Below are 12,178 nucleotides of genomic sequence, written 5' to 3' on the forward strand. Positions count from 1 at the left end.
CTACCTCCACCAGATGTTTTACTAACAGGAGCAGAGGCTACCTCCACGCTGCAGGCAGACACGACCCGTGTCTGATTCTTTCATGACAGTCTGAACATGACAAATGTGATTTTATTTGATTTTTGTCTAAACTCCGCCGCAGGTCTTTGTCGTGTGTGGTACTGAATCAGTGAATCAGTTGTTCAGTCTACCTCGTTCTGAACGCTCACTTCATATTTCCTCCGATTTTTGAGTCAGTGAGGTCGGGGTAAGCAGATCGATCCAAGTAACGATGATGATGATGATGATACCAACATCATGCAGATTAAATCTAGCTCCTCTGCATGTCTTCAGCTACAGAACAAAAGTCCAGCTGCTGCATCTTTGTTCTTTTAGTTTCCCACCTCCTGACTGAATCTACAACAAAAGACGATGCTAACGTTAGCGTCAGACCGTATCGATGCTAACGTGGTAGGATCGATACTCAAGTTTGTTTTTGCCTTCAGTACGTCGCTCCTGCTCCAGAAATGCAGCGCTGCACCGGAGGAGTCTTCAAGATCCAAGTTTAAATGTAAACACTGGACCAAACGATCCTGTCAGATTATTTAGTCTGTTCTGATCACACAACTTCAGAATCACACATGCTAACATGCTAACGTGTAGCATCCATATTTACTTCTTTGAACGCAGCGTGCTGCGTCTGATGTCCCGTCTTCTGCGCATGCGGGTCGCCTCAGAACTGTATACTGATCACTGGAGTCTTGACGGAGGTCACATTTTAATGATAACGTGCACGAACACACAAAAACATCGGCTCGTTGTTCTCCGAGTGTTTTCTATTGGACTGATTTGAGAGTAATCTGGTTTTAGTTCCTCTGAAAGCTCCGGCACATCCACAGTAATTTTCATTCTCCAGTCTCTGAGGAAGAACAGATGTTCGTTCTGCAGAACAGTCCGGTCTTTGAGACATCACACTCACAAACTCTTTCCTGTCTGTTCAGGTTGACCTTAACGAGGAGGAAACCATCCTGATCATCCGGCGCTTGCACAAGGTGCTGCGCCCCTTCCTCCTGCGGAGACTCAAGAAAGAAGTGGAGTCTCAGCTGCCAGAGAAGGTGGGTTTAAACTCAACTTTGTTGTCCCCCGTCTCAGAGCCAAAAGGGGGACTAGGAAATCCCCTTTGTCCATCCGTCTGAAAGTTGTGAGCACGATGACTTGAGAAACAAATGTACCGACTTCCATGTTGGTGCATGACTACAGCTGGGCGTGAGAAAGGTTCCTTTTTAAAACATGTCAAAATCCAAGATGGCTGCCACCATATTGAACCTTGTGAGCTGGATAATTTGAAATAATAAGCAACGGACCAACTTCCTTTTTTGTATGTGGTTGTGTCTAGGCTTAAAAAAGCTTCCTCAAATGATTGAGGTGGCCCAAGTTTAAAGTTCTTAGGGGGCCGGGGCCACCGTTGGCCACCTCCTGGCATTCTCTGTTCAGTTTCAGTCCAGAAGAACTTCTCCCAAACTACAAACGTTCACTGTTTAAATCCCTCAGCGAGGGGGGACTTCAGGACGGCTTGTTTCCTCAGACTTTACCAGCATTCAGCACGTTTCTGTACCTGATGGGGGGCCGTTTCATTCAGGTCAAACTAATGTTGTTTAGATGTGGTTTGAAACCTGTTGTTAAAATAAAACCACAGAAAAAACATTTGAGTGGATAAACACTTTGTTTGACGAGCTAAAGTCATTCATTCAGACCAGCAGAGTTCACGGTCCTGTCCTGAATCCAGTCAGGAGTTCTGAAACAGCCCACCATGATTTTGTTTCTAATTAACTCGTTAAATTCCCTCCTGTGTTGGTGGAACAGGTACGACCGCAGCAGCTTTGAGTTGTTGATTTTAGTTTTACCAGAAACTAATGAGGAGAAAACAGATTGTTTGACTTTCTGTGATTTGTCTTCAAACAGTCAGTTGGGAAGATGCTGCCTAGCCAACATCAACTCATTTTTAAATGCCGTTACCTCTGACAGCTTTAAACACGGCGTTTCATCTTCAGCAGGTATTTAAAGCCCGTCGCTTTTAAATACCTGCTGATTAAAGAAAGTTCTCAGCTGCAGGTGTTGATTAAAAGTAGTGGTGGGGTCATCGTGTCAGCGCTGTGCAGTTCTGGGAGGATAAGATGCTCTTCTCTTTCAAAATGTGCTTTTTACTGAAATGGATATAAATAAATTAGTTTAAAATAATCGCACCGACTCCGGTAAAATGGCATGTTGTGTATGATGGGATGAAATAACAGGAGGTGTACTGAGCTGATGTTCATGCTGTTAGTAAAAACTGAACCCACGATAAGAAACACGTTCACCTTCAGGAAGACGCTCGTACTTTGTCTCCACAGGTGGAATATGTCATCAAGTGTGACATGTCTGCCATCCAGAAGGTTCTGTACCGTCACATGCAGAAAGGAATCCTCCTCACGGACGGCTCGGAGAAAGACAAGAAGGTAAATGTGATCTGAGCTGCTCAGATCGTGCTGATCTGAAACGCATCTGCTGTTTACATCAAAGCAGATCTGTTGAATCGTACCTTTAGAATTTACTCCCATCCACCTTTAGTTTTTAACCTCCATGAGATGAAAGTTAGTTTTCCTTTGAAACCGCTTTTAAACTTGTGCTGTGATCTTCAGGGTAAAGGAGGCGCAAAGACTCTGATGAACACCATCATGCAGCTGAAGAAGATCTGCAACCATCCCTACATGTTCCAGCACATCGAGGTGCTCATTACTAATAATTAATATTGATTATTCACATCAGTTTGTTTATTAATGACCGAACGACCTCTGAAGATGGTCTCCTCCTCCTCCTCCTCTATTTGGAGGTACCAGAGCATAATCGAATGGCTGAAAGCCATTTTCAGCCACTTTGAACAACGTGTTGTTTCAGCACTTTTTATTTTTGTCATCTCAGTTTTGTTCTGAAATAAAATAAAAATTAAAAGTCGCACAATAAATAAATATCAAATTAACAATAATTTTAGGTAAAACCATATTTTTCTGTGTTAAAAGTTAACTCGAGAGTTTTGTTTAGAAGCTTTTAAATTCAAATGTTGGACATTTTATCAGTTTTTGTTGAGCTGATAAATTTTCTGTGATTCAGGAATCGTTTGCTGAACACTTGGGTTATCCAAACGGCATCATCAGCGGGTGAGTTACACGTAAAGCACGCTGCTCCTCTGTACTCACCTTTTGTTTCAGAAAAATGTCATCATCCAGCTGTGGAAAGCACAACTGCCAGCCCTTCAAGTGCAAATATAAAATAATCTTTTAAACTTTTATAAACCGAAGGTTTGGTAATGAGAAGTGTGCCAAGAACTTCAACCTTTCTGGAGACGAGTTTTACATTATTTAATGTGTTTTAATTAATAAAACCGCCCCTACTTACGTCTAATGTGAAGCTTCGTGGCTTTTGATTAATTATAAATGAATATGTGCTGCTGGCGTGTAAACCGGAGCAGAAACATGTTTGCTGTAATTGAAGGTTAAAGGCTCCGTGTTCAAGCAGGCCAGCTGACATTTTGTTCATAATGTGTGAATATCTGTATTTCCACCCACTGCTTCGTTTCTACGCAGGTTAATCACCCAAAACCACAAGTGGGAACACTTCAAGGCACTTTATATTTCTGTTTAAAGTTAAATAATTAATTTTAGTTCTGTCTCACACGCTGATGAAAGCAGGATTTCTACATAAAAGCTGAGCTGAACTAAAATCCACAAACATCATGTTGGCTCAGAAAAGTCGAGCCACATGTCAGAGCTATTTAAAACTATAATTTTAAAATAATTAGAATATTGACATGATGATGATGATCGTATGAACCCAAACGTTCTGGTTCCCAACACTCTCCGTGTGCCAGCTGGGGGTGTTTGGTGGAGTCGAGCTTAATTTAATTGTCAGATTTGTATTTCTGCTGCAGTTTGTGCAAGTTTTCAAAACGCTTTCTGCAGGATCTCAGTTTTAGGCCTTAAAAAGTCTTGATTTCTGTTCGTTATTGCTCTGAATTCTCTGTCAGCTCTTTGTGAAAAACTCGTTCAGTCCAGCGTCTCACTCAAGAATTTATCAACTCGGTTTAAGTTAAAGTTTACAGTGTGAATAATAATAGCAATAATGGATTTAATTTGTAATGCACATTTCATTAACAAAAATCTCAGTGCTACAAAGTGCAACTAAAATCAGTGATCAAATCAACTAAAATCAGTGATGAAATCAACTACACTCTGTGATTAAATCAACTGACATCAGTGATGAAATAACTGAAATCAGTGATGAAATCAGTGATAAAACCAACTGAAATCAGTGATGAGCCAAACTGAAATCAGTGATGAAACAATTGAAATCAGTGATGAAATCAACTGACATCAGTGATTAAATTAACTGAAATAGGTGATTAAATTAACTAAATCAGTGATTAAACCAACTGAAATCGGTGATAAAATCAACTAAAATCAGTAATGAAATCAACTACACTGATTAAAATGACTCAAATCAGTGATTAAATCAACTGAAATCAGTGATGAAACCAATTTAAATCAGTGATGAAATCAACTGGCATCAGTCATGAAAAACTGAAATCAGTGATAAATCAACTGAAATCAGTGATAAGTAATTGAATTCAGTGATGAAATCAACTGAAATCAGTGAAGAAAAGTTAAAATCAGCGATGAAATCAACTGACATCAATGATGAAATTAACTGAAATCAGTGATTAAATTAATCAAATCAGTGATTAAACAAACTGAAATCAGTTATAAAAATCAATAAGAATCAGTGATAAAATATTCAAATCAGTTATAAAAATCAACTAAATCAGTGATGAAATCAATTACATTTCGTTATTAAAATTACTGAAATCAGTGCTGAAATCCACTGAAATCAGTTATGAAATCAACCAAAATCAGTGATAAATACTGAAATCAGTGATTAAAACAACCGCACTTTGATTAAATCAACTGAAATCAGTGATGAATTCACCCTAAATCAGTGATGACACCAATTTAAATGTGATGAAATCAACTGGTATCATTGATAAAAATTAACTGAAATCAGTGATGAAGTAACTAAAATCAGTGATGAAATCAACTGAAATCAGCATTGAAATAAACTGAAATCAGCTATTAAATCAACTGAAATCAGCTAAGAAATCAACTGAAATCAGCTATGAAACAAATTGAAATCAATGATGAAATCAACTGAAATCAGTGATAAAAACAAACTGAAATCAGTGATTAGCCCAACTGAAATCAATAATGAAATTAACTGAAATCAGTGAAACATCAATTAGAATCCGTGATAAAATACTGAAATCAGTGATAAAATAAACTGAAATCAATGCTGAAATCAACTAATCAGTGATTAAATCAACTATAATCAGTGATGAAATAATTAAAATCTGTGATTTAACAACTGAAATCAGTGATAAAATCAACTGAAATCTGATAAAATCAACTAAAAGCTGATAAAATTACTGAAATCAGCAATGAAATCAGTGATAAAAGACTAAAATATGTGATGAAATCAACAACACTCGGTGATTAAATCAACTGAAATCTGATTAAATCAACTGAAATCAGTGATGAGACCAACTGAAATCAGTGATTAAACCAATGGAAATCGGTGATGAAATCAACTGACATCAGTGATTAAACCAACTGAAATCTGTGATAAAATCAACTAAAATCAGTGATAGAATCAACAGAAATCAGTGATTAAAATAACTGAAATCAGTGATGAAATAACTAATCAGTGATTAAATCAGTGATAAAAATCAACTAAAATCAGTTATGAAATCAACTAAAATCAGTGATAAAGTCAACTGAAATTGTTGATAAAATCAACTAAAATCTGATAAAATTACAGAAATCAGCGATGTAATCAGTGATAAAATATACTAAAATATGTGATGAAATCAACAACACTCGATTAAATCAACTGAAATCTGATTAAATCAACTGAAATCAGTGATGAAACCAATTGAAATCTGTGATGAAATCAACTGACATCAGTGATGAAATTAACTGAAATCAGAGATGAAATTAACTAAAATCAGTGATTAAACCAACTGAAATCTGTGATAAAATCAACTAAAATCAGTGATAGAATCAACAGAAAGCAGTGATTAAAATAACTGAAATCATTGATAAACCACTATCAGTGATGAAATCAGTGATAAAAATCAACAGAAATCACTGATAGAATCAACTAAAATCAGTGATAAAATACCTGAAATCAGCGATGAAATAACTAATCAGTGATTAAATCAATGATAAAATCAACTGAAATCATTGATGAAATCAACTAAAATCAGTGATGAAATAAACTAAAATCAGTGATAAAGTCAACTAAAACCAGTGATAAATCAACCAAAATCAGTGATAAATCAACTAAAGTCAGTGATAAAATCATGTGGAAGCAGAATAGCCTTGCTTACATTAAAAGTCTTTAAGCCTTTTTTAAAGTCAACCAATGATCGCGGTGTGAGACAGACAAACGGGGTCTGCGTGTCTGGAAATGTTCAGATGGATCAGACATTTTGAAATGAATCCTCTCTTCGTAGGCCTGATCTGTACAGAGCTTCTGGGAAGTTTGAGCTCCTTGATCGCATCTTACCGAAGCTTCAGGCCACCGGACACAGAGTCCTGCTCTTCTGCCAAATGACCACGCTCATGACCATCATGGAGGACTACTTCGGCTATCGTAACTTCCAGTATTTACGTCTGGATGGTAAGGAGCAGACTCTGAACCTTTGAGCCTTCAGACTACAGACCCGCATGTCCGTCTTCCTTTGATGGCCTTTACTCACAAAAGAAGCTAAATGAAAGTTTGACAGACATTTAGGTTGTGATGTGATTGTGTTTTTCTCCTGAAGTCATCTCCAGGTGCATGTTTATCAAAAACTCATCCAGACCTGCCTGTAATCTTTGAACCTGGTCCTGATCAGCAGCTCTCCACATTTAGGATTTTGACTGCTTTCAGATCATAAAGAAAGGAGGAGTGGATGAAAGTGATGTTTAGATTTTGATCCCCGTGTTCAGACTTTCATCCCTCCGTCCCAGAAACTGAGTCATTTCACTTCAAATGAGTCTCAACTTTCTCAGGAGACCAGAATAAAAGAGCAGTTCTGATTTTAGATTTGGTTTTCTGCACATAACTATCAAAGATCGAATATTTTATTATTAATTCCTTTGTTTAACTGATTCATTTTTATTGGATCTAAGACTAAATGAAAACGTTGCACTGCTGAGAATATTTTCGTTTTATGTTTTTTTTTTTTAACAATATGGTGAAGTTTAAAACGTTAAGATTGGATTTTTCAGGAACCACCAAGTCTGAGGATCGAGCAATGCTGCTGAAGAAATTTAACGAGGAAGGCTCCCAGTACTTCATCTTCCTCCTCAGCACCAGAGCTGGAGGTCTCGGCCTCAACCTGCAGGCTGCCGACACCGTCGTCATCTTCGACAGCGACTGGAACCCTCACCAGGTACGTCCAGCACCTTCGTTCTCACGCACGTGAGCTGCGTCTGTCGTCCGGCACAAATAAGGAATATTCAGGTTGTTAGAATTATAGATTGCTCTTTTAACATGATCAAGCAGGTCTCTGTTGAAAAGGAGTCCTTGAGACTGACCCGGATAAATAAAGGTTGAATGAATGAATTTGAAAATATGGGATTGTTTGAGAAATTACAACGTTTGAACTGCATCTTGTTCATTGAACAGACCGACGAAGAACTTTAGACTTTTCTTACTGCAGCTAAAGAAGAACGTGATGTTGAACATGAGTCCAAAAATATTGAACCTTTTCACAATGTTCTACTTTTCTGAGATACTGAATTTGGGCTTTTCATTAGTTGTCAGTTATAATCATCAACATTAAAAGGTTAAAAAAAGATTAAAAGGGGGAGTGGTGGCGCAGAGGCTAGAGAAGGTGGGCCTGTGATCGGAAGGTTGCCGGTTCAAGCCCTGGTACCGACAACATAAAAAATGTGGGTGGGGTAGGTGAAGCACCCACACCTGCCCCCACCCTCATTCGCCCCACCCTGGCCCCATGAGCAAGGCACTTAACCCCCATCTGCTCCCTAAACGGGTCTCGCTTGAAAATGAGTTCTCGTGGCTCAATGAGACTTCCTGGATAAATAAAGGCTGAATGAAAGAAAAAAACATTTTAAATATATCAGTATGTGTGCAATGAATGAATATAATATATAATAATATAATAAAAAATTTCACTTTTTGAATGGAATTACCGAAATAAATCAACTTTTTCACGATATTCTAATTTTATGACCAGCACCTGTATGCCAAGTGGCTGAAAATACTTCGTCGTGTCCACACGAGACGTGTTTTGTGCAGCTATGTGAGCGCCCGGGTGTGACGAGGCTAAATGTTTTGGCAGCATGAAGCTTGTTAGCCCATCAAAAATGTATCTATGTATAAATTAGCCGCAGCATTGTGCAAGTCGCCGTGTTCAAAGCGTGTGAGAAACGTAGCGGCTTGTAGCAGTACTTCTGACAATCCAACATTTTCAGTCAGGTCATCTGGACGGTTTCTTTTTTATTTGGGCTCAAAAACGAAAGAAAGAAACAGTCCAGATGACCTGACTGAAAATGTTGGATGGACTTTGGTACTTGTGACAATCTTTAGATGATCAGTCAGGTTTTGGTCTTCAGGACCAAAGAGTTACCTGCAGGAAGTTTCGTAGTTTTTTTATATTCAGAATGTTATACAAGTTTATTTTGAACTTTGTTTCTGGACCTTCTCGTTTTAAAATCTTTGTTCCACCGGCTGATTGCAGGACCTTCAGGCCCAGGATCGGGCTCACCGCATTGGGCAACAGAACGAAGTCCGTGTGCTCCGCCTCTGCACCGTCAACAGCGTGGAGGAGAAGATCTTAGCAGCTGCCAAATACAAACTGAATGTGGATCAGAAGGTCATCCAGGCAGGAATGTTTGACCAGAAATCCTCAAGCCACGAGCGCCGAGTTTTCCTTCAGGCCATTTTGGAGCATGAAGAACAAAATGAGGTAAAGTCTGAGTCTGTAAAATGTTCCTCTTCAAACCATGAACACTGAGACACTGAGCTTCCATTCAGTTTAGAACACAAAGAACATCCATCCACCCACCCATCGATCGGACTCTTTCACCCCTGAATAGACCTTATCAGGTGAGGCCCAGTGGCGCAGCCCCCAGTGTCCACATCACGTTGCAAAGACGTGTCAACCAAGACGGCCCTGCAACGTCCAGAGCCTTGAGGAACTCTGGGCCGATCTCATCCACTCCCAAAGTCCTGCAGCAGAACTTTTGACACCTCAGGAACCTCAGCCCTGGTTATAGACGGACCAACTCCCAAGTCCCTCCACTCAGCTTCCTCCATGGAAGACGTGTCGGTGGGACTGAGAAGGTCCGAGAAGTATTCCTTCCACCTCCCGACGACATCACTGGTTGAGGTCAACAGCACCCCACCCTTACTGAACACAGTGTTGGTAAAGAGCTGCTTCCCCCCCTCAGCCACCTGATGTTTAGCTCCTCTGAGACAATCAAGGGTTTCTATCCAGGTCCTCACCACATCCGAGCACAGCCAAGTACTGATAGGACTCCTGCTTCAGCTGGACAGCCTCCATAACCCGTGGTGTCCACCACTAAGATCACGTATGTCCACCATGACAGGCACCAACAACCTTGCAGCCACAGCTCAAGGCAGCTGCCTCGACACTGCAGGAGCAGAACGTGGCCCACTCTGACATAATATCCTGCACGTCTTCTTGGACGTGGTGGAAGCTCTGTCAGAGGTGGAAGTTGAAGATCCTTATGAGGGTTCTTCTGCCAGGCGTTCCCAGCAAACCCTCACTACACGTTTGGATGTTCCCGGTCTGTCCAGCATCTTCTCCTGCCGTCTGATGCCACTCACTGCCAGGTGGTGCTCAGTTGACAGCTCAGCTCCTCTCTTCACCCGAGTGTCCAGAACATACGGCCGCAGATCAGATGACACGACTACAAAGTCAATCATGGATCTACGACCGATGGTGTCCTGGTACCACGTGCACTTCTGGACACCCTTATGTTCGATCATTATGTTCGTGATGGACAAACTGTGACAAGCACAGAAGTCCAACAACAGAACGCCGCTCGGGTTCAAATGAGAGTTCCTCCCAATCGTCTTTCAGCAAAGAGAACGAGGTCAAATCTGGGTCTGTAAAATATGATGATTGGAACGTTTTAATTAGTTTATTATTCAAATACAAATTTTCGTGGTCAGACAAGAGCCTTGGGTCTAAAGGGCCATTTGAAAACATGAATGTGAAAGGTCATAAAAACATGATTTTCCTCTGGAATAAATGTTTTATTCATCAGTGTTTAGTTTTGATTAAATTACTCAGCATGGGTAAAGATTTGATGTGCAAATTAATTCTTCTTGTTTTGTTAGCTTTGTGGGTTTCTAAACCGACTTCCTCTTTCATTTTTCATATTTTAATACAAGAAAATTTAGTTCATCTGCAGCAGTTCAGCCACCAAATAAAAAGAGTTCTGCTTTGATTATAAGTGATTTAAGGACGCGCCTGTAACTTGTATTTTAGGAGGAAGATGAGGTACCAGACGACGAGACCCTTAACCAGATGATAGCTCGCAATGAAGATGAGTTTGAGCTCTTTATGGTAAGAACTGCACATCCTTATCTCATCTGACATTTCAGTTTCAGAGGAGCACAAATTAAGCTAGGAAAAAAAAAAATCACATTTCCTGTGAAAATGTGGTGTCAAGACTTATTATTGAATGTTTTGCTAAAAGCTGCTGAAGACGTTGAACTCGAGCTGTAATTTGTCCATTGCTGAACTGCCACTACTTGTTTAATACAAACAGCTGAAAATGTAAAATTGTTGAAAAGCTAGTTTAGTCAGAAGTTGCGAAACGCTAGCAAAAAGCACCAAAAAGCTAGCTAAGATCCAGAAGAAGCATAAAGTCAGGAAAAAGAAGGAAAAAGCTAGCTTAAAGCCAGCAGAAGTGAAATGTTTGTAAAAAAGCAAGAAACTGCTAACATCGAGGCAGAAGCAGTAAAATACGAGCAAAAAGCATGAAAGAGCTGGCTTAGTGCCAGTTTTAGCAAAGCTAACAAAAAGCAAGAAGAAGCTAGTTTAGATAGTTTAGAAGCAAAGGTAGCAACATGCTAACAAAAAGCAGGAAAATACAGCTTGGAGCCAGAAGTAGCTTAGAGCTAACACATACAGGAAAATGTTAAGCTCAGTCAGTAATGGTGAAATGCTAGCAAAAAACCCAATAGTAACATAGAAGCATAAGTAGCAATATGCCAACAAAAACATGAAGGAGCTAGGTAAACACTAAAATGATCAAAACACTAGCATAAAAACAAGAAAGAGGTAGCTTAGAGTGATAAGGAGAGAAACGCATCCAAAAAACACCAAAAAGAGAAACTAACTTGGAGAAAGTTTGTTTGTCATATGCAGATCAACACAAGGTCAAGAATACAATGAAATGTTCAGGATGAGACGAACCGTTTCGACTCCATAAAAAACAAGAAATGCCAAAGCATGCAATAAAAGTACAAAATAAAGTGCCAAGAGTGAAAAGAACTATAACATTTACAAGGTCCTAAAGAAATATGGTAAACAACAGCATGGTAGAAATATAACAGTGCAAGCAGGATGAGTTAATATAAATGAGTGTTTCACAGGTAGTAATATAAGCTTAAATGTACGTGATAGATATTCCACATAACTAACATAATAATAAGTGCTATATGTCTCTGCATTTAACCCATCACACCTGGAATATATCCAGTTAGAGCAGTAACTGCACAGGTTGTGTGACAGGTTATTAGTGATTAACACTGAGATGAGTTGAATTATGACGGTAAGGTATTGACATACATGATACAGCCACAAAGTGCAGCAGCAATAAACATGTTAGGTGACAGAAGTGGCGAAAAGCTGGCAGAAAAACACTAGCTAAAAGCCAGAGGTAGTGAAACGTTATAAAATGGCAAGAAAAATGTAGCTTAAAGTCGAAAGTAGCAAAATGCTAGCAAGAAACTGCATAGCAGGCATTTGCAGCATTAGCATAAACAGGGGAGACTTTGCATAAGCAGCATACAGGGCTGAATGCTAGCACAAGACAGGACAGAAGTAGCTGAATGCTAGCACAAG

The 12,178-nt window shown here is 39.4% G+C and overlaps 1 protein-coding gene across 1 annotated transcript in view; it reads left to right on the forward strand.

The window, feature by feature from the left end:
• The window catches only part of smarca2 (SWI/SNF related, matrix associated, actin dependent regulator of chromatin, subfamily a, member 2), a gene marked incomplete in the record, with an annotated part of 51,607 nt that overhangs the window by 20,393 nt on the left and 19,036 nt on the right, over positions 1-12,178 (forward strand). The window contains 8 exon segments of the mRNA XM_037680855.1: positions 981-1,094; positions 2,370-2,474; positions 2,658-2,744; positions 3,127-3,173; positions 6,581-6,747; positions 7,341-7,504; positions 8,816-9,043; positions 10,595-10,672. Coding sequence (XP_037536783.1) covers positions 981-1,094; positions 2,370-2,474; positions 2,658-2,744; positions 3,127-3,173; positions 6,581-6,747; positions 7,341-7,504; positions 8,816-9,043; positions 10,595-10,672 — 990 coding nt within the window.

This window comes from Nematolebias whitei, chromosome 8 (genome assembly GCF_014905685.2).
Source record: "Nematolebias whitei isolate Nwh7 chromosome 8, NemWhi1, whole genome shotgun sequence".
In the NCBI taxonomy this organism is placed as follows: Eukaryota; Metazoa; Chordata; class Actinopteri; order Cyprinodontiformes; family Rivulidae; genus Nematolebias; species Nematolebias whitei.